The sequence below is a fragment of the Gracilinanus agilis genome, chromosome 1, assembly GCF_016433145.1.
Source record: "Gracilinanus agilis isolate LMUSP501 chromosome 1, AgileGrace, whole genome shotgun sequence".
Classification (NCBI taxonomy): domain Eukaryota; kingdom Metazoa; phylum Chordata; class Mammalia; order Didelphimorphia; family Didelphidae; genus Gracilinanus; species Gracilinanus agilis.
In genome coordinates this window covers 757717454-757741193 of record NC_058130.1, presented here as the reverse complement: position 1 = coordinate 757741193, position 23740 = coordinate 757717454, and the positions used below count along the sequence as shown (strand labels likewise).

The 23740-nt window shown below is 38.4% G+C and overlaps 1 protein-coding gene and 1 pseudogene across 1 annotated transcript in view; one reads left to right on the top strand and one right to left on the bottom strand.

Moving 5' to 3' along the window:
* Positions 1–3485: 3485 nt before the first annotated feature.
* Positions 3486–23740, bottom strand: part of PTPN11 (protein tyrosine phosphatase non-receptor type 11) — a 51207-nt gene continuing 30952 nt past the window's right edge. Inside the window, exons 10-15 of the mRNA XM_044685429.1 lie at positions 19619–19750; positions 17985–18139; positions 17056–17123; positions 16510–16661; positions 8519–8631; positions 3486–3736 (exon numbers count right to left, since the gene is read on the bottom strand). Coding sequence (XP_044541364.1) covers positions 3649–3736; positions 8519–8631; positions 16510–16661; positions 17056–17123; positions 17985–18139; positions 19619–19750 — 708 coding nt within the window. The 3' untranslated portion in view covers positions 3486–3648. The remainder of the gene's footprint in view (positions 3737–8518; positions 8632–16509; positions 16662–17055; positions 17124–17984; positions 18140–19618; positions 19751–23740) is intronic.
* LOC123232367 lies at positions 11053–11923 on the top strand (annotated as a pseudogene).

Sequence of the window (23740 nt, the reverse complement as noted above, 5' to 3'; positions counted from 1 at the left end):
TCCAAAGGCAAAAACTGAATGGCACTTTGCTGTTTTATAGCAACAAAATCTGGAAAAAAAAAAAAAAGGGTGTCCCCAATTGGAAAACTGACTGTTGGTGACAATGCTGTCAATTTTATACCTAGACTATGCGTGAGTGCTCTGAGCTCAGACGTGCAGGTAATGAAGATATGGAGTAATGAGCACATGCTGGTATGTTTGCAAGGAATGGAAATTCACCTTAATTATGGACTCACAACTAAAAGGACAATCTCCTCTACTTGGAACAAAAGCACATTTCCAACCTGCACTAGTTCCTGACATGTAGACACTAAAGATATCACATACATCTAGCTCTCCCTGCCCTTTCCCCCGAAAAAACACATGAAAAAGTCCATTCATTTCAACTTGAGCAATCACCATGGTTTTCAGCAGGGCCACACACTAGGTAGAAGCTTCTGGTTTCTCCTCTAAAAGAGCTGTTAACTCTGAAATCTTGTTGAATTCATTTGTTTCTTTTGTTTTCAATTCCAATATCACATTCTAGACAAATTCTCTAGTTCAAAACACAGAATCCTATATCTACAACTTTAAGAGCCAGCTCACTTTTGGATGGTATGTAATGACATAAACTCAGAACTAGGACCACAGGTGGAGCAAGCAGGCAGTTAGCCAGGGAGTAACAAGCAAGCATGGATATCTCATCTGAAAACAGATTTTAGTAATTGTGCACATGCACATTTTTGTGCCAAAAAATTCCACTGTTCGCGGCATGGAGCTCCTGGAGGGCAGATGCCATCTTCTCTCTCTCTCTCTCTCTCTCTCTCTCTCTCTCTCTCTCTCTCATATCTAATCTTCGCATCCCCCAAAAGCCTAGCAAAGTGCCTTAGTGCTTACTAACAAACTGTTAGTTAACTTGAATAACTCATACCATATGTGACCTGAACAATGTTACATCTTGAAGCTTGAAGCTTTCAATGGACTCATTAGGAACAATTTCCAAATGCAGGTTAGAATTTCCAAATCTTGCTGAAGGCGTTCAAATATTTTGTCAATTCTGGCAGCAAAATTCATTTGTTAGCTACAGAATGAATGTGTGACTTCAGAGACAATTCAAGGTCAACTGATTCATCCATCACTGACTGCTTTTGCCCCCAGGTTCTGCTGCTTCCTAATAAACCACCTTTTCTAAACTAATTCTGTGAGCTCCACTTGCCAAATTTTCATGGCTTAAGCTATATATGCCCTAATCAGTGTATCATGTGAAACTGGGTAGCATGTGACCAGGTTCTGATGATGCTTCTTCAAGGCTGCAAGCTGTGAACTATCAGTCTTTGAAGGTCACGAGGGGCACAGGCAGGACCAGATTACAGCACTTTAGCAACAAAGAATGAGAGTATCAGAGAGACCTAAGCCCAGGAAAGACACAGTTGGGGAGCAAAGGATGACTGAGCATTAGATCGCCATGCCCCACTGGCAACCACACAATATTGAGGAAGGACCCTCTGGGGAAGATTCACAGAATGGCCTGGACAAGGGCTAAACAAGACAAGAAGGTGTGGACAGGCTGCCACTGGCATCACTGCAAAGAGTATTTGCCCACCTTGAGGAGATCCCGGTTTCCACTGAAAGAGTTATCCAGTACTCAGTAATTATTCAATGATCTGGCATAACTAAGACACAGAGGTCTTTTTTCTTCACACAGTTTGACAATACCATGATACTATACTTATGTAGGAAAATAAGAAAAGGTTTCATGAAACCATTGTCCTATACAGGACTTCACAAAGCCAAATAAAAGAAATTACCTCATCATCAAGTTACAGGACAAATTGGGTTTAGAGAGTGCAAATACTACTAATCCTACCCTACAGGCATTGACATTAATGCAACAAATACATTTGTACAATCAAACCACTGTACAAATATAAGGATATATGCTGGTGAAAGTCTGTCCCAAAGTCAAGAGTCCAAAGTACTACAATAAAGTAGAGGCAAATGAAAGAGTTTTCAAAGTGATCGTGCAATAAAAAGATGCACTTATTTCAATTCACACAAACACAGGCCCTTTGGCAGAGTGCCTGAATTCTCTCTCATCTCAGGCCCAGCTGCATTCATTTTTCATTCTCCATCACCTTAATTCATTGTAAGTTCTACGTGGATCTTACAGAGTCAAAAGTCTTGCCGTGGCCTATCAAAGGTCAGGGTGTTCTTTTTGTGTGTGCGAAAATGACCAAACAGGTCTTCCCCTAATGACTTTGGGGAAAACCACACTATAGCCCAGTTCTGCTGGTAAAAGAACTCCCACTCTTGGCAATTTGGGCCTGAGCTAGTCATTGAATGGGCTCCACTCTGCCTCTGAGACCAAGTGAGGTTCAAAGCACAGAAACAAAAGGTAGCCATAGGGCAAGGAACCTGAGTAGTTATAGGGGCTCAAAGGGATATCACTAGAGGAGCTTATTTGTCTTTACAAATATGACCAAAAATATTTCAGCTGAAACAAACACAAGGAAAAATGGTGGAACACACACAGCAAAGGGGAATGTGGCTCTGGAAGGCACTTAAGGTAAAAGAAGGTTGGTGAAAATCCCATTCAATGAAACACAAATGAGCTATTGCTGGCAATCCTGTCCCCCAGTCCCGATGCCGATCCCTTGTTGCCTTGCTTTTGCCAACCCCCTGTGTTCACACAGATCGACAAGAGGGCCTGGCTTAGATCTTGTATCCTTCCACTGGATTCTGCAGTACAGACCACCTAGAGAAGTATAAGACCTTACTGAAAACCACAGGAGCCCCGAGAATGGGGAAAGGAACGCATATATCGGGTCACAGATGGCACGACAGGGTGGTTAGAACTGAGCTATAACAAAGAATCACAAGACGCTCACTAGAAAGTTCTTCTGCCTCTAACTGACAAACTGTTAGATGACCATGAAGGCCACAGGAATCACCGCAGGGTGCTGCTACCTCCCGCCACTGCTACGAGCTGCTGTTTTTCTGAATGACTGTGAATGTTCCTTCCAATACTGGTCATCTGAAGAAGGATTTTCTCCTGAGCATAAAGACAGTGACTCTGGTTCAAAGAAAACCTTGTACATGCTTTCCCAACAGAAACTCAGGTACATGCTTTCCCAAACAGAAACTACACTGAGGAATAATAATTCAGCCATCTGCTAACAAAAGAAGGCACCTCCTCTCCAAAAACCATTGTCACCTTCCACATTTAAAGTGGCCAATTGGAAAGGAAATGCTCCACCCTCTGAGCTTCAGGCATCAGGACATGACTCTATCCCCTATTAGTTATATAATAATAAACAATTGTTCCCATTTGCACTGGATATTTTGACAAATTTTTCCAAATCATTTGCTCCTTCAAAAAGTGCCCTTTCATGCCTCACCAACAGAAAGAGAATAAATCTGCTCCAATTTTAGAAAGAAAAATGCTGATAACTTGAATTTTAATCACCATCATCTGCAAAATGTGGAAATGAAAATTTAATGGCTTCCTCAATTTAAAACAAAATTCTATAAAATATAACATTGTCTACATTGTAGAGATGATTTCTTCTTATTTAAAAAACAAGCAATTGTAAATCAGGTATTGTTGAGAGAAAAAAATCATAATCTTTATATAGTTTTGCACTTTGCTTATTAGCAGAAGTTAAACAGTCAGAATGCAAACCTTCCAAATTCATTCTTCACATGAAAGTCCTTGCATCTTTCTTGACCTTTTGGGGGTGAAGGGGAATAGTCACATCTGAAAAAAGAGGCAAAAATCAAGAAATGGCTTAGGAATGCATATCTAAAAGGCTAGTAAAAACTAAAGCATTACAAAATAAGCATGAAACTAAAAATGTGGAATTCTATATTGAAAAAAAAAAGTTTGTGACAAACCCTAACATTCTATTTGTTATTAAAAATACTTATGTCTTTAATCTGAAGAGCTAAACCTTTTGAAAAGGTGTTGAGGCAGTATTAGGATAGAACACTTTAAAATTATGTAGAATCATTTAATCAGAACTACAAGGGAACCTAAAATATTGATCATCTCTAATTCTTTTGTTTTACAGAGGAGAAAACTGAACTGTAGGGGAGAGAGAGCTCTAATGGAGTGTCTGGGTGATCTAATTTGAGCCTTGCTCTATTCAGAGGTTCAACAGATGGCAAAAAACTGGGGACCAACATTAATTGGTTCAAAAAACATCTCAACACATCAAAAAGGATGAAATCTCTCTCATATAAGAAGTCTGTCGTATCTAATACAATAGATTGAGAGGGACAAATGTATAACCTTATGTTCAAAAAACTCAGCTCCAGAGGTGAAGACAGGATTTAAGTTAAATGCATGTTTAATGTAAAGTCAACAGTGTGATACAGCATCAAAAGAACCCCCTGTAATTTTAGGCAACATCAACAGTGATGGACTCTGGAATAAGGAATTGACCATTCTCTGGGTCCCTAGTCTGGCCAGGCCCCACCTGCAGGACCATTTTCATCTATCACACCATGAAAGGTCACTGACAGCTTGAGATAGATCCATAGGATGTCGAGCAGAAGAATACAAGAGCAAGAGTCACACATTAAGAGTCAGTTGAAAGAATAGGGAATACTTTGTTTAGAAACTAGAAGATGTATTGGGAGTGCAAGGAGCTCAAGACAGCAAGTATTTTAAGCGCTTTCAAGGAGAAGGGCTCGTGATGAGACAGTAGGTCAACTGAAAGAGCTGGGGGAGGGGAGCAGCTAAAAGACAAGAAGTTCAAAGTGGATCAACAGGATAATATTAGGAACCTAAGGGGAACCTAAGGCCACACTGAGAAAGGGACAGGATCCAGGAATATGGAAGAGATGATCCTGCTATCCTTTCAGACCTCATCTGGACAACTGAGGTTATTTCTGGCTGTACAGGTCAAGAAGGGCACTTATAAGCTGGAGACTGTTCAGAGGAGGCCAACCTTGATGGGGAAGGGCCTGGAGTCCATGCCACATGATTGATCAGCTGGAGGAAATGGTCAGGGATTGGGGAGAGAGACACATAATTGATGTATCTGAAGGTTATCACATGAAATAAAGGCTATCAAGACTGTCAATTATTCTGTTGGGTCTCAGAAGAAAAAAATAATAAAGGTTGGAAGTTGCAAACAGGCCAATTTAGTTTCAATGTCTAGAAAAAACTTCCTACAAGTGGAATGGGATGTCTTACAAAGCAGTAGGCTCTCTTTCACTTGAAAATATGGGAGAAGAGTTTGGCTAACAATTTTAAGACGCACTGCAGAGGGGATATTTTTTACAAACACAGGTTGCATGAGGTAGCCACAGTGAGCATATCCAATGATGAAATTTTGTGATTCTCTTAGTTCTACTGGGTCCCAGTATACAGAACTAGAAGTAGTAAGTGAAACTCACAGAAAGACATAATTCAGCTCAACATAAGAACAAACTTTTAAGCAGTAGAACTGTCTAAAGGAGGAATGGGCTTCAAGAGATAGTGAGTTTCCCAACATTTAAAGTATTCAATTGGAGTCTAGATAAACACTTGTTGGGGGTGCTATCAAGATGAATCTCAACAATAAAAATTGCCTAGACAGAAGTCAACTATGAGATTCCACATCTTTCCCCAGGGTCACACAACAGATGAGGGGCAGAGCAAGAAAGAGAGCCAGCAGTTCTTAACATTACATTCCTCTTTACACATGCCCCATAGGTTGCATTCTAACCAGCTAATCCAACCACTCCTATGCAATACAGAAAAAAGGTTGTTTACTATAAGTATCCCAGAGGAATTAATTTCCTCTTCAGTGAATTTTTGTACCTCTTTTTCCATTTAGTCAATTCTGCTTTTTAAAACATTCTTTTTTGTGTGTGTGCCTCCTTTACCAAGCTGCAGGCTCTTTTCATGATTTTCTTACATTGTTCTCATTTTTCCCCCAATTTTTCCTCTACCTCTCATTTCATTTTTTAAAATCTTTTTAGAGTTCTTCCAGGAATTTTTTTTTTTTTTGAGCCTGAGACCAATTCACATTTTCTTTGAGGTTTTCAATATAGTTGTGTTTTTATTTTCCCTGCCTCCACAAGTAAGTTTTAATGGTCAGGTTTTTTTCTATTTGTTTGTATATTATTTCCAGCCTATTTCTTAGCTTTTAATTTAATGTTAAGTCAGACTCTGCTCCTAGGGTGGAAAAGACATTGTCCAAAACTTGCTTTTCTTCCAAAGTAGTATGAACTAATGAGAGGTGTGGTCACTCTCTTTTAGCCTGTGCTCTGATCTTTGAACAACCACAAAGAAAGCACTCTTCTCTGCCCTGGAATTGTGATGAGGACCCTTCTGCCCCTGTGGTCCCAGGCTTTAGAGTTTATGTTAGTGCTGCTGCTCTTCATCCTGGAACCATGATCCAAAACTACATAGAGGCAATGCAACAGACTACAGACTCTCACTCCCAGTGCCAGCAAAGGTTCCCTATAATCTTCTAATCAGTTATCCAACCCAACCTGAGCTGAGAGCTCAGAAAGCCATTGCTGGTGTAATGACCAAGGTCTATTTGCTGGCTTGCTGGGGCACAGTCTGAGCAGCACTGGATATTGCTCACTCCAGTGAGAGACTTTTCCTGCCAACCTTCTGAATGTGTCTCCATCTGAAAAATTATTTCACTCCATCCTTTTGTTCATTCTGCCACTCCAGAATTTGTTTTGAGGCATTACTTTAAAGTTGTTTGGAGGGGAACTTGGGCGAACTCAAGTGAGTCCTTGCCTTTACTCAACCATCTTGGTTCTGCCCATAATCAATTTCAAAGAGAAATATTAAATTACCTTCAGAGCATTAACTCTGCCTTTTGTTTTAAGTACTGAATGGATTCTGAAATAATTCTGACAGAAAATGACTAAAATTTAACACTGGCAAAATGTTACCATGGGGTGGGGGCTAAGCTTATAAAATTTTGTAACATAATTTTAACAATGATACATTTTAATCAAATATTCACAAATGTAAATCTTGAAAGAAATTAAATATATCACAAAACATATTGAACATGTAATCTACCATAGCAATAAAACATTTTGAATTTAATTACCTAGCTCTGAGCTGAAATCTTGGCATGTCTTCTCATCTAAAACTTTTCTGCTGCTGCACCAATCCCACATTTTCATATACTCTAGCACTATCTTCTCTCATTCTGAAAAAGATATTTACAAAAATGCAAACCAGGCAGAAGAAAGTTATCTCGTTAGATTGTCACTAACTGGAATATCAATAACTTCTACTGTTTGAAAATATTATGCCACAACTCTGAAATCCAAAATTGCTAAGTAGGTATAAGGGAAAGAAGTCACTTGGAAGTAGTCTGCCAAGGAGGCCTGCATTCTGCCTACACTACTCATCAATAAAGAAATCAATTTAACAAACTAACTCTCTCAATGTGGTAAAAAGAGGCCAAAAAGGAGGAAAAAGGGAATAAGAAGAGAAGAAAGCAGCAGCTGCCTACTAAAGGAAACACATCTGGTATAAGATATCATTTAAAGATTAAATTAGAAGTATGCATGTGATTACTTACACCTTACATAAATAATCCGTTTGTATGGAAAATTAATGACAGAATACACACAGAGACAACAACAATATATAAATAACATAACAGCAGCAACTAACTCCAGAAGATATACAGTAGTAAAAGATCAAAGGGGACCATAAAGGTAAACAAGTTAATATATTCTCTTAAAAAAAAATTAAAACTAATGGAGTTGATGATTTTACAGCTATCATTTTTGTGTTCTATTTCAAGATTTGTTTTTGCTGAGTTGCTAAGTTTAGAATAAAGCAAATAAATAAGAAGCTAAAAGCAGCAAAGATTTGAAAATATGAACCAGGAAGAAAGAACCAGTAAAAGCTTTGTGAAAATTAACTTAGAAAAGCAAATGTTAATCAAAGGGACAAGTAATGAAGGCTTCTTGTGGTTGTTGACAGAACTGATCTGACAAGTGGCTTTAAATTATATTTTGTGAATAAAGTTCCCAAAACTTAGACCTGTCAACCAATGGGAAATATGTAGTTTAGCTCTATGATTAAAAGCTAAGGGCTCATTATTTATAGTCTCTAAACCCCCTCCCCCATACATAAAAACAAAAAATAAAAAAGGGGATGGAGAGTAATAACCAGCAACCATCAGCCTTGGGAACAAAAAGATATATAAACCTAATTTTGTACTTTGGTAGTCTCAACAAACATGGCTTTAATATATTAATAACCCCTAAGGAAGGCAACAGTCAGTCAACCATCAGTTAAATAAAGCAGCTAAGGTTTGGAGAAGTATTAACAAAGCAGAAGCAACTAATCTGCTAATTGCTAATGGACATTATTTGTTGGCTGACTGGTCATAGCATATGTCCATGGAAGTCTTGGGCTGCAAAAAGAGCCATTTTAGAGCATGAATTATGTAACCATGTTAACTTTTCTAAAAAATAAATATTAATAAATGTTTAAAAAAAAGAGCCATTTTATGGAAGAATTTTCAGAAAAAAAAAGATGAATTCCTTCACTACTACTTACTCTGGACAGGTTGGAGTCGGTGTGCAGGGTAGTAGAGGACTTTGATCTCCACCTGTCTGGTCCGCTAGGGAATATTTAATGTTTGTATATTCATGTCCTTTTCTCTTGCTTTTCTGAAAAATCAAAGAACAAAGATAAAACGTCTTGATTTTCAGGAAGACCTAAAAAAAAGTTATTTTAATGAAGAAACCTAAAATCTTGTTCTTTAGGTGGTCAACCAATTGGTGAACATTCAAGAAACACTAAGAAGCTGTGAGAAAACAAATGTATAAGAATTCATCTCTCCAATTAAAATGTGCAATCTGACCCTTCCTGTGAGCAAAAGTTCCCCTTCCACCCCATGCAACTTTAAAATAAGAGAAAACTTTGTATAACAACTTCACCCCAGGTTAGATCAAACCACCTAAGTGATGGAAGAATTCCCACATCCACCATCAGGTTATCCTCATAGCTCTCTCATGGCTCCTTTGCTTTACAACTTGTGAGACTCGGGTACACAATCAAAAGAGATTCCAGGAAGAGACTGAACCCCCTACAGAAATAGTCCAGGATCCCCAGCTCTGAGCCATGCAGGAAGCAAGCCTGGGAAATGGCTCACTAATAGAAGGAGAAACAGCAATGCCACAGACACTTGGCAAGGTTCCCCAAACACTACTTGCCACCCAGTGAGGGGTCCTTTGAACCCCGCTCAATGCTACAAAGCTGGTTCTGAAAAATCTCTAAGAGAGCAAGTCTCCTCAACTCAAATACAAGCTGAGAGCCACAAATGTGGCAAAGTTCTAAATAAAATAATTTGTAACTTACTTGCCTGAAAATGAAACATACCTATGAGAGGCTTAAAGTTATGAATCCTTCTCCATTTATGCCAATACCAATTAATTGGAACATACTGAACTCACCAAATTAACACTATCATGCAGTTCATCTTTCAAGTTGGTGACAGTAAGTCACAGTCTGCTGCCCTAGGCCCTGCCCAGCCAAGTGCAATGAGATTTCTCACCTGGAAAGGGCCACCTCCACGGCATTCACCATAGGGCTGACCACCTCATACTGAATTTTTGATGATACATGACTCATGAAAAACACCTCTTAAGGCATAAAAGGGCTCAGAAATTGCACTGGCCCAGGGAGTGCCCAGTCTGATGATATTTTGGGGTCCTGAAGTACAGAAATAACAGTATCTAAGCTGGAATTTCCTCCATTATAGATTTTATCCTCCCAAATCCAAGCTATAATTCTGTTACCTAACAGTAATTATAAGTGTGAAAATAAACCCCAGGGACAAGTTTGTGTCTAATAACACCCTCTTTTATTCACATGTTCCTTTCACTGGCAGCAGGCATATAGGTGCCAAAGGGCACACTACAAACCAGTATTAACTTAGTAGGGAAAGCATGGAATGGCTCCAAAAGAAGCAAAAGTCACAAGTTAAAACCTCTTGTGGGCCAGAGTTAGTGTTGGACTCCAAACCTCTCAATGACCATAGATCATGCCTGATTAGTTCTATCTAACTACCTTGCAAATGTCACTCACTGCTTATAAGGCACTCAAGGAAGAGACTTCGGTGAATTCATATTCAGCAGCACAACTACCTGAAAAATAGCTGAAAGATCACATTCTGTGGATGACAAATAGCACCATCGTTGTATACAAAGGATGGTATATTTCAACTTGAGTTATGAACAAACAAAAAAAAATAAGCTTCTTGTTTATATACACTCAAGTCTGTTTTGGAATAACTTGCATGCAAATAACCCAAGAACCTCAGAGTCCATAAATTTTAGCACTGAAATCTTAGCCTGCCTTATAATTAAATCTTCTAGAAATGGCAGAACATATCAAAATTTACAAAATGAACTCTTCTCATTAATTCTTTCCTCAAGATGAAAAGATATTCTTTTTACAATGAAGTAATTATAAAGAAGAGGGTAATTTTTCTAATTAAGAGGACGATAAATGAGATAGGAATGGCTGCAATGATTCAAAGAAGCCAGAGTTTCCATTGTACAATTTCATAAGACTTTTGTAGCTCCTCGAGCACAACCACGGATGGAGCTGATTGATAGGGAGCTGGTTTGGCTCCCCAGGGACTCTGACAGTTAAAAGGAGCCCCCTTCTGTTTCACTGGCTGCCTGGAACACTGTAAGAAAAATTCCAGATGTAATTCTAAAATTTTCCATATGAGCTTCAGAGAAGAATATGGCTTTGGGAGATGGGAAGCAACCTGAAATGGCTTCTTTTCTCCACTAGATTTTATTGACAGAAAGATTTCCAAGGCTTTTTAAAATTTACATGAATCTAAGTGACTCACCAACTATTTTGTAGCCAAGACTTTCAACTAGTTAGGGATAGGGGTAATTGCAAGCCTCTGAAATCATCTGGTAATACAGAAAGAGCCATCTCTCTTTCTCTTGCTCTTTCTCAAAAAATAAAAAGTACACACACATATCTGTGGCAACTATAAGTTCTTTCATCTTGAATTCTTCAAAAAAGAATTATGGGGGAGAAGGGAGGCCGCCGCCGCTCGTGCTGGTTCCGCGCCGCCACCGTGGCCATGATGATCCACGGCTTCCAGAGCAGCCGCCAGGACTTCTCCTTCGGGCCCTGGAAGCTGACGGCGGCCAAGACGCACATCATGAAGTCGGCCGATGTGGAGAAATTAGCTGATGAGCTCCATATGCCATCTTTTCCTGAAATGATGTTTGGAGACAATGTTTTAAGAATCCAACATGTGTTCTGGCTTTGGAATTGAGTTCAATGCAACTGATGCTTTAAAGTGTGTAAACAACTACCAAGGAGTACTCAAGGTGGCATGTGCTGAAGAATGGCAAGAGAGCAGGACGGAGGGTGAGCACTCCAAAGAGATTATTAGACCATATGACTGGACCTATACAACAGATTACAAAGGAACATTACTTGGCGAAGCTCTTAAGTTAAAGGTTGTGCCTACGACAGATCATATAGACACAGAGAAATTGAAAGCCAGGGAACAGATTAAATTTTTTGAAGAAGTTCTGTTGTTTGAAGATGAACTTCATGATCATGGAGTTTCAAGCTTAAGTGTGAAAATTAGAGTGATGCCTTCTAGCTTTTTCCTGTTACTGAGATTTTTCTTAAGAATTGATGGCGTGCTCATCAGGATGAATGACACAAGGCTCTACCATGAGGCTGACAAGACTTACATGTTAAGAGAATACACTTCAAGGGAGAGCAAAATAGCCAGTTTAATGCATGTTCCACCAGCCCTCTTTACAGAGCCCAATGAAATATCACAATACCTACCTGTAAAGGAGGCAGTATGTGAGAAGCTGGAGTTTCCAGAAAGAATGGATCTTAACCTTGCAGCTACACAGGAAAATACATGCATGGAATCTAAATAAAATGTCATACAATATGAACTCTCTGTGGAACCCTCACTGGAGATGACTACTTTTGGGGGGTGGGGGGAAGATTAGGGGAGGGCTATCTAATAAGACAATGAGCTGCCTTTCCTTGTGTCGAGATTTTCTGTAGCCTTAAAAGAAGGGATGAAAAGCTTGATGTAGGCAGGTTCTACACAGCCTGCTATTCATACCACCTGCCCATATCTATCCATATCTAAAATTAATGGGAGACTGAATTGAACCAAGGTTTTGAGTTGTTACAGAATGGGATCTTAGCAGTAGATATTTATATGTCCTAAAGAGCAATCAGAGGCAGTGGGCATGGAATTACCACAAATATTGTTTTGCATGAAGAGTTTAATTAAGTGAACCAAATCTAGTAGTTCTTTTAAAATTTTCAAAAGATTCCTGGGAAGTGAAAGATTGTGCATTTTGATAGCTTTTCAGTTTTAGTTTTGCAGAAAAATACTGACAAAAAGCTCTGCTAGAAAGAAGTGACTTGAGTTCACAAGTTAATCTCATGTTTTATATTAACAGAGTAAGTTTATGTTTTCCCTTGAAAAACCATTGTGTTAAATGGGATTTTGAGGCAAAATGTTCATAATTAGAACCAAAAAAATTATTTCTAGAATTTCAAGCTAGTTCATCTATTGAAAGAGTAATTAATAATGTTTCTCTCTCAGCTATAGTCCCTCACTGGCAGGTGTGCTGGTGTTACAACTAGTTTTTGGCTGTCATCTTATAAAGGCAGGTGCCTTATTTTTGGTTCTGTTGATGTTTTTTGTGCTTCTACCTTATATGACACCTTAATGTGAATAAATATGCTGAAATTAGTACCAGTACTGAGAAGTTTTAGATATCTATCTTATCTATCTCTTGGATCTGGTATTAAGGAGAAATATTTTATGGATTAAGTCCTCAGCTAGATTTTTTTTTTCATAAGATATTGGGGGTTGGCATGGGGTATACGAAAATGAGGAGAAAATATTTTTAAAATAAAACATAGTTTTTATATTTAAATTTTCAGATTTCTAATATGACAGGGGAGAGAAGTTGGTAAAAGGGAATAAACTTAGGACCTGTGGAAAAAAGACTGGATAACTTTACGAAATTTAAAAAAATATGGTCTTTAAACTTTTATAAGTTTTTTTTGCCTGTCTACATAGTGCATGTAAAGCAGAAAATGATTACTATAGCATTGAGTAAGAGATTTATTAAAATAAGTGGGTTCAAAAAACTTTGTTTTAGTTGAGTTGTTGAGTCTTACCTTCCTCATTTTAAAATATAATATGCAGCTCTTCTGCTTTTGCCCTTTGGCAAGGTTTTAGAGTTGGTAGGGTATTAAGTTTGGGAAGATCTTAGTTGAAAGGATCTGCCAAAGAGTATACTTCCTAAAAAATTGTATTTAAACCTGGACCCTCTTAGACGTTTATAATTTCACAGAATGGTGCTGTTGTGAACCACCCAGAAAGTGAACTTTATTAGCAAATTTAATCAAACTTTTAAGGAAATCATCTACCTTTAACTCTATCACCTCAAAGCAGACATATGAAAGCAAAATTTAATCTGCTCTGAGAGAATGCATTGCATGTTTACTGGGAAGCCATCTATTCCTCTATTAAAGTGTATGCTTTCTCTTTAGACAGGAAAGTGTGTATACTGTATGTGACTATCTGAATAAATGTCTACTTTGTTTGCCATGTAAAAAAAAAATAAATAAAATAAAAATAAAAATAAAAATAAAAATAAAAAATAAAAAAGAATTATGCATGATCTTCCATCACACATGAGCAATAAGGAAATATATATCTCATAAAATTACTTCTATAACCTATATCAAACTATTTACTGTCCTGGGCAGGGAGGGGAGAAAATCTGAATCCTATTGTTAGAAAAAAATTGCCAAAAACTTTCTATATGTAACTGAAAAAATAAAATTAAAAATTAAAAAAGAACCATGGTCTAGGTTTTCTCTCTTCTCCACACTTCCAACCCTATGAAGAAGCCACCAGCCCGAGTTGAAAACCACATGTCCGCATTAAAAAACAAATGGGGGGGGGCAGCTGGGTAGCTCAGTGGATTGAGAGCCAGGCCTAGAGACGGGAGGTCCTAGGTTCAAATCCGGCCTCAGACACTTCCCAGCTGTGTGACCCTTGGCAAGTCACTTGACCCCCATTGCCCACCCTTGCCACTCTACCACCTATAAGTCAATACACAGAAGTTAAGGGTTTAAACTTAAAAAAAAAAAAAAAACAAATGGAAAAGTTGCCCAAAATGCTATGTGCCCAAACGTCAAGAAACAAAGAAAAATTATGACTAAGCTATATAGGAGAGCTCAACAGAGGCCTTGCATTCACTTCAACAGATAATAAATGTATACTAGATAAATGGCCTCATGCTAGGGATAAAACAGCCTCTTGTCCTCAAGGAGTTTACACTTTTTTAAAAATATAACTAAAATAAAATGATTTTTACTTTTTTGTAGGGAAAAAAGTCATCCACTGCAAGTTGGCAGCACTTGAAACATAAATTTGATGACCAGTTATAAAGTATAACTCAGTAACTTTCTCAGTGGGGAAGAAAAGTCCCTAAATTCATCAAAGCTAGAATTTTTGCCACTTTTCCAAAGTCCTGAAATATTTGCTGAGTAATACCAATTAAGATAGATAAGAGGTCTCTAATCTTACCAACTATACATGAATCTAATCCTAAACTTGAACTTCTAAGAACAATCCCAGTCTTCCTGACAAAATTATTTCTCCCATCTCACCACTCTTCTAACTCTTCTTTATATGTTTGTTGTCTTTCTCCATTCGAATATAAATTTCATGGGATCAGGATGTGTCTTTCTTGCTTCTATTTGTACTCTCAATATTTAACATAGGGTCTAATACACAGTAGCATCATCAATATCATCTCATTATCAACAAGTATTTACTAAGTACTTCCAGTGGGCCGGGCACTGTGCTAACCAACAAGGATACAAAGGCAGAACCATGGTCCTTGCCCAGAAGGACCTCCCACCTTAATGGGGGTCATAATAGGCAAACTACTATGGACATTCAAGACATATACAGTACAAAGGGGAGATACTAAGCCTTTTTTTTTTTTAATTCTTACTATCAATCCCTGTAACAACTCTAAGAGAGAAGATCAAGGGCCAAGCAAACAAGGTTAAGTGACTTATTCAGCGTCACACAGGTAGGAAGTCTGAGGCCAAATTGAACCCAGGTCCTCCCAACTTTAGGCATGGTACTCCATCCATTGCCAAGCTGCCCCACTAAGCATTTTTTAAATGCTTTATTTATCTTGAATTAAGTAAAACAAAAATATAATCACAAATGAAAAGCAAGATGAAATGCCTAGTCCAACCCCATCTCTTTACAGATAAGGAAAAACTGCCCTCCCCCAAAAGATTACATAATTTGGCCCAAGGTTCCCCCATACTAAGCAGCAGAGCCTGAATTAAAACTTAGTTCTTCTAATCCCAAAGCTATCCAGTGCAGTACCTTTTCCATTACAGCATACCCCACCCTCCCGATGAGATAAACTATAACATAATCATCTCAACTCTCCCAACCTGTGCTGACCTAGTCACACTGTTTTAAATAAAGATTTAATAAACAGAGAGCTTAAAAACATAGACCTTAACAAGTCCTTGAGCCAGCCTTTGCTGACATGTTAACCAAATAGTATTTCTATAGTTCCCATGTAAGATCCTGGCAAGCATAGGGAGGGAAGACCAAGATCTGTTCCTGAACAAATAGGCCTTCAATTCTAGCTAACTGAGCCCAGGCCACATGGTTGCTATTTTGATGTCCATTACCATTCTAAGGAAAGCTTCGGGCTATGGCCTAGATCTTTGGAAGGCAATCAACAGTAATATGACAAACTGCTTTGATGTTTAGACATGACTCCAGCAGCAGCAAGAGTTATGCTTCTAAGGAAAAAAAGCCATCCTCCTTCTTATTTTCTTCATCTCAGCATATTCCTAATTAACTCAGCTTTGTGTTTGATATGAAAAGCTTTAGATGGAAAGACTCCAATTTCAAATTCTTCATTATCCAGATCTTATTAAAACTGAAATTTCAATACTTGCAAACTACTTGACAGCACTGAAAATTGGCCGTCCCAAATTCTGGGCGTTAACAGAGTAATAAAATTCAAACTAATAAATGGAAATGGGAGAATAAGATCAAGATTTTGGGGTTACAACAACAATAAGAATTTAAGGGCTCTGGGTTCTTGGTTCTTCCAACACTCAATGCACAATCTAAGACAAACCAGAGTCTTCCTTTCTAATCATTTCCTTATCATTCTTTCTTCCAGGAAATAAAAATGCCAATTTCATGAAAGTCTAAGTACAGTTGTTGGCATGAGAAGGTCACTCATAAACCACGATTCTTTCACACTTGCTCAATCAGAGAACCCTCCTATTGGGCTCCTCCTCCAGTTTACTCAGCAGCCACCAATATGCTTGGGGCCTGAAGAAGGGCCTACAAAGGACAGAAGGTGGCCCAGACGAGAGCTGGGCTTCACTTAAATCATTTCAGATCAAATGAGAAAATGCGGCGAGAAAGCTCCTGCAGATTTCTGCCACAACGTTACCTGTTCCTCTTCGATTCTGCGCTGCAGTGTCTCAATATAATGCTGCACCGCCATGTAGATAAATCTGTATTGGGCTTCGGTTTGGACCATCCCTGACCGCTGGGATCTCACCATCTGAATCGTCTTGGGAACATCAATGTCACAATCCACACCTAGGAAGAAAACCAAGAGCAGTGCTGAGGTATATACTAGGCTTCCTCACAGTGAGAACTGACACTCTGATTTATATCCAGGAAAGGCTTTCCACTGATATCAGTGGTCCCCCCAAGGATCACATGGCCAAGAATCATTTGTTTCCATGTACCACAAAACAATATCTGGGTAGCCAATTAAGGGTCCTGTTCAGAGAGGACACACCTATTCAGTTCAACTTCCAGTTGAAACTCTGCCAAATACACCTGGTTGTCATCAGCTAGAACTACTCTGGAAAGACACAAGGTCTGACTGTTGCACTGAAATTCCTTTTTCCTACTGACATGGTCACTTGTTCTCTCTCCAAAAACATGAAAATGGGAATTAGAACTTTTGACCCTGCGGCAAACTTACCTTTTTCTCTGATAATGTCAATAAGGATGTCAATCACAATGAAAGTTCCTGTCCTGCCAATCCCAGCACTGTGGGTAAAGAAAATAAAAAGCTGTTAACTCTTCTTCCAATCACAGCAAAGTCTTTCAAGAGAGGGATATGGTACACGTGCACACATGCATGTACATGAGCACACATTTGTGTTGGGGAGGTATTCAAAATAAGAATATTGATAACACTCCAAATGTTGGAGGAAGGGGATTATTTTTAACAAGGTATATTTTAATTGAGTTTTGCAAATAACTAAAGTTAAGCGGCCTCCTACATATCTTACTTGCCCGCTGTGCAAATATAATTTACAAAAATAAAGTCTCTTTCTGATACACACAGCTTACCCCAAATGTAGGGCATGATACATTTGTGGGCACCAGTATGAAAGCATGAGGTATAAGATCACAAAGCCCTACATGGGAAATGATCCATGTCTATTTTAAAGCAATCAACAGTAGCTTAAAAAAAATCTCTTCTTTCCATGATAAAAGAGCTCAGAACCACAACCAAATCAGGGCCTAGAACACTACAATCAAAAAAGAAAATCAAACAAGAACATAAACTCCTTAAAGCCAGGATTGTGCCATCTATCTTTGTATCATTATGATACTATAACCCACCTAGCTTCAGATCTCTGCTTATAATAACAGTCATTCAATAAATATTTGCTCATTGAAATTATGGTCTTGTGGACTCAATAAGGAACATAATTGCAGGTGACAAATGTCCTTTTCTTGCACTGTTTTGTTATCCAGGTTTCATACAAGTATTCATGTTTTCCTCTAAGAGCTGGGGGGTGGGGAAAGAAGGAGCAGATAATGAATTGCCCCCTGCCTTGGGAAATGAAGACACTACCCAGCAGGACCACCCCAAAGCTCTGCTGTGATCCAGACAATTACCTGCAATGCACCACCACAGGGCCTGCATCAGGAATGCTCTCCTGCTTGTGATGGACCTCTTCTAAAAAGTCCAGAACACCCCCAGGGTCAGTGGGCACACCGTGATCAGGCCAGGTTCTAAAATGGTACTGCCACACAGTTCGCTCCGTGTTCCCCTGAAGTAGAGCCAAGAAGCAGCAGGAAAGAATTAAATACTCCAAGGAGGAGAACTTCCCTAAATCAGGAACAATGGGGAATACTAAAATGATCCAAAGAAACCAGCATTTAAAGATAACAAAGTTCCTACAAAAGAGTTGAAGTCACGATCTCCATAACCATTCAAGATGTTTCTTCTATAGCTGGACCTAGGCCAAGTTCTTTTCAAGTCAATTTTAGTCAACAGTTCCAATCTTTACAGTTAAGATTTGCTTACTTGGGTAATTACTGAGTTGGGTAAAGATTTGCTTACTTGGGTAATTAGTCTAAAAGACTGAGCATGTGAGTCCATCACAGAAGGACTTTAAGTCCATTGGCTTCTGAATATGGACACTGGACTGGGCAAAAGTAAGAGTTCAGAGCTGCAGAGCACTGTCAGTTTGTAAAGCATTTTGCTGCCATTCTCTCATTTCATCAGCTCTGAAATGGACTCCTAAGATACACCTTCTGAAACAATCATCTATGGAAAGCACTTGGCCACTCTTAAAGCACTAAGGAAACGGAAGTTCCTACTAAGTCCTGCATAAACTCTAAACTTTGGTGCCAGCCTTCAGAGCCTATCATAGCCCATCTCCCTCCTCCCTGTGTCCAATCTTACCTCATGTTAGTGCAATTACACATTATAAGTTACAGCCAAACTCGACCTGAACTGCAGTCTCTTCATCCCTTCTGTACTTGGAGTGACTTTGGCAAGGCCACTCGGTTACACATAACAAAGGTGAAATGTGAATCCAGCTCCTCTGCTTCTGAGTCCAGTGTTCTTTCCACTACATCAGGCTGCCCCATTTCAAATGGCTGAGATGAGGCCAGGCCTTTGATCTCCTTCCTATGCCTTTATGAGGCATTGGATGGGACAGATACCACAGACCACAACAGGAGGCCTCTAAACCTCTGTTTTCTCATATGCCTGAGTGACCTCACATAGAAATACAATGTGATAACATATATGAAAGAACCTGGAAAAACTCAGAAGAGGTAACAATGCTGCTAATGCTGTTAGCGGAAAAACTGCATCTGTATGTGGTACAACAAGTCTTTTGTCCCATATCTGCTGCTAAGAGACATCAGATAATATGGAGACTAGCAGACTGGTTGCTAGCAGAAAACCAAACCTGCATTTTTTGGCTAGCCCATAGTGAATTTCCCTCTCATTAATACCCCTAAACCAAGCCAACAGTCTTCCCCCAAATGCCTTTGTCTCTCTGGAAAGTAAAATCATCATATCCCAATCACTCTTCGACAGTCTGGGTATACAGATTGCACAAGGCTTTTACTTAAATAACTGAATTTATTCAATACTTGTCTGATCCAACCGAAAGAAAGGATTAGAAAATCCTCCACTTTACTCCCTGGTGTTCCCAGGGGCTATCAGCCCCCACCCACAAATTACTCCATCTTGAACAGCCACCAAAGACTCTAAACTATATCTGTGTACTTACTTGTCCAACCTTAGAGAGTTTCAGTTCTCGTAATGTATAATCATGAGCAGCACTTTCTTTGACATTCCTAACGCGCATAACCCCATACTCCTTTAGAGCATATTCATCAGGCCAGTACTTGACACATTTACTCTGGGAAAAATCAAAAATAAATTAGTACCTATGAATTCTTAAATAAAATACCTAAATATTCAGGAAATATATTTTAAAGTCTTTAAACTTTTAATAGTTGTCCAGCTGAAGCTACTAAGATAGATCAAGACCAACTCTGGCAATCTTAATGTCATTTTTTAAACTTTTTAAGGGAAAGGGAATTTAATTCAATTTTTTAAATTATTAAGAGTGCAGCAGCTACGTTCCCAGTGTATGTAGAGCACCAGGTATGGAGTCAGGAGGACCTGGGTTCAAACATGGTCTCAAATTTCTTGCAGTGTAACCCCACATAACTCCCATTTGCCTAGCCCTTGCTGCTCTTTTGTATTAGAATTGATTCTAAGAAGGTATGGGTTTAAAAAAGCATTATCAAGTACCTACTATGTATCTCTCTGTGGCCCTGAGCTCAACTTTAAATATACAAATATACCATAGTCCTGCTCTGAGATTATTACTTAAAATAAAAAATTTCACAAACACACACAAATATACAAAGGAGAATGTGATAAGTATAAGGGAGGGTTCCAGAGAAAGAATTAAAAGAACTATATAGGGGGTAGCTGGGTAGCCCAGTGGATTGAGAGCCAGGCCTAGAGACGGGAGGTCCTAGGTTCAAATCTGGCCTCAGATACTTCCCAACTGTGTGACTCTGGGCAAGTCACTTGACCCCCATTGCCTACCCTTACCACTCTTCTTCTGCCTTGGAGCAGTATTGACTCCAAGACAGAAGGTAAGGGTTTGAAAAAAAAAAAAAGAACAAGAACTATATAGCTAAAGATATAATTTTCAGGAGGGGAGTGGGAATGAAAAGGAAGAGAAAGCCCAGCCTGAGAAGGCTTAATGGAAAAGGCGGCATTTGTATTCAATCTTGAAGTAAAAAAGTAACTTAAATAGAGAGATTTGGGAGGGTGGGGGGCAGTCCATTCTAGAATAGGGCATATGTTGCTGGAATAGTGCTTATGTAAGAGGTGTATCCCTTGAAAGTTCATTTGTTTGGAGCAAAAGTATGCTCTATGACAGCAGTTGTTCATCTGCATATGATAAGAACTCTGGAATGAATATAGAACAAAGTTTGATTCAATGCCTTGAGTTAATGTACAGAAAAGAACAAAAAGAATACCAGAAGGAAATGATAGGATAGCAGATGAAGTTACATGTACAATTTATTACACATATTAAAGAAAAAGCAAGTTGTAAATAATAGATTCAGTCTCACGTACAAATTTCTTTTTTCTGTATTACTTTGAAAATGGAAATTGTCATTTTATGTAATGTTAAGTTCATAATTTTAAAATATAATTTTTATTTTTAAAAAAGTGTTTCAAAGACCATGAAGTTAATAGCTAGAAAAATAAGAACACCGGATCTATTTTATGATTGTGAGACAAATGTATTTTTCCTGACAGTGTAGCAACAGAAGATGAGAATGTAACTACTAACCATAAGAAAAGATAAGTTCTCTCTAGAGAAGAACCAGCTGATGAACCAATTAGATATACCAGTAAAGTATACAGAGTATAACTTGGACAAAAAAAAGTTGAGCTCTCTCTGTCTCTCTGTCTCTGTCTCTCTGTCTCTGTCTCTCTCTGTGTGTCTCTGTCTCCTCTCTCTCTGTCTCTCTCCTCTCTCTCTCTCTGTCTCTCTCTTCTTCTCTTCTCCCTCTCTCCCTCTCCCTGTGCTCTCTGAGATAGAGGATATATTTTGCTCTCTACTGCCACCTGTTGCTGAAAATAGAAAGAGGAGAGAAGACAAAAGAAACCTTGTTACTACTGCTTGATGGGTAGAAAATAATCTTGGATAGAAGCAAAATTAGAGGTTTTTGCCAATATTGGGGGGAAATGTCACTGCCTTTTCCTAAAAGTGTCTAATGCCACTTTGGAATGAAGGAATTGCCTGAGATGCTGCCGGAAAACAAGGCCAGGTAAGCAAAAAGAGCTCAGAAGAACATCAAAGAGGTGATGAATACTGGTATATCAATTTGCCTGGCTGAGAAGTCATAACTAGTAAAATATCAATCTAGCATAGGGAGGATCAGCTCGACTTCATAAAAGCATCTCCTCGATGTGGGTATTTTTATGGAAAGTTCCTGGAACAGAAAGCAGATAATGAAATCTGTAATTCCAGAGTTATAAGTTGACTTGGCCATATATTTTCTCCATTCATGTGTTCTATTTACCCTGAGACTTCAAACACATACCTACTATACCTACAGATACAAAGTGCACTTTTGGGAGATTCTGACTGATGTTTTTGAGTGGAATGATACATAAATGCTTTGTTTGCTTTTGTACTTTCAGTAAATGTTGGTTAAGAATGAGTATTAGTCATTGGTTTGTTAGTGAAAAATACACTGATAGGGCTCAAGGCCTCTAGTTAAGTAGGAATAGTGACCCAACAAGGATCACCCCAGGACCTAAGTTATTGAATTAAGGCAGCATTTCCTTCTGAGGAATCACCAATCTACCAGCATGGCAGCAGACAAAGAAGAAACAAACTAAAGAGAGTAAAAGAAGAGGAGAAGGAGGGTGCAATGAGTACTAAGCAGTCATGAAAAGAATCCATAGATTAAAATTGGATGTGGCAAGCTTTGAATGTCAAGATCAAGAATTCTAACTTATCCAGTAGGCAATAAAGCTTTGAGAATAGTGGAGTAATGATCAGGATAATAATGTACTAGGAACATTACTATGACAGAGTAGGATGGGTTGGAAAAAGGAAAGAATGAAAATAGGGAAACCAATTAGGAAGTACAGTCTAGGTTAAAAAAAAAAAAAAAAAAAAAAGAAAGAAGTGAATCCAAACTAGGGTAGTTATAGTAATCTAGAAAGAAGATGAATATGAGAAATATTTTTACAAAGATCTCAGATAAAGAGCTCCTTTAACAAGATACGTTAGAAACTAATTTAAATTTATAAAAATAAATGCCATTCCCCAATTGATATATGGCCAAAGGATATAAACAGGAAATTCTCAAAGGAAGAAAGGAAGACATCAAAATTATCAATAGTCACATAAAAGTACTTCAAATAACTAATGATTAAAGAAACAGAAATTAAGGAAACTCTGAAGTTTTACCCCACACTTAACAGGTTGACAAAAGTTTAAAAAAGAAAAAAAGGAAAATGATTATCATTGGAAAGACTATAGGAAGGCAAGCACACTAACATACTGTTGTAGAACTATATAAATTGGTCCGGCCATTCAGTAAAACAATTTGGAACTATGCCCAAAGAGTAAATAAATTGTGTATAGTCACTACACATCATTTGTGCATTCAATTTTTGCAACTTCAAGCATTCCCCATGGTTTTATTGGTAGCCTCATTTTTACTTTCATGTTGGCAACCACACATATAAGCAGCAATGTGCAGTAGAGAAAAAATGAGAAGCACAATGCACACAAGTTTATATATATATAAAAAAAAAAGGAAAGTATTTGTAAAATTATTTGTGCATTAGGTATCTCCTACTGACTACATGGCGGCTGAGCTCTTACATCCAACTCAGTACTGAGCAATCGACCTCACCAATGCTGCCCCACATTGGACCAAGCTGACCAGTTTTGAACTCAGACCAAGCCATTCACTCCAAGGTATGTGCTTTTTCATCAGGGAACTGTTCAATCACAGAGCCAAAAGGAAGATTAAGATGGCAGATTGCCCTTTTCCCTTTTTACCCTGGGTTTCTTCTGATGTCAGTGTGCTTGCCCCTCCAACATCCATTCCACTGCCTCTCCTCTACCCTGTATTTTATGGATTATTTCATGGTTGCTGTATTGTGAAAAACACATATCAGAATTAATGTTTTGTACTAAAAAAGTGTATGCAGAAAAATATATTTTCAGTAATCTCTTAGAAAAGATTACAGTTTCTGGTGGTAATGGAATTCAAAGTATCAAGAGTTTTTTGTCTTTCATGTTGTTTTCTAGGAACATTATGGAACATTAACCCCCCTAAATGTTGAGGATCAA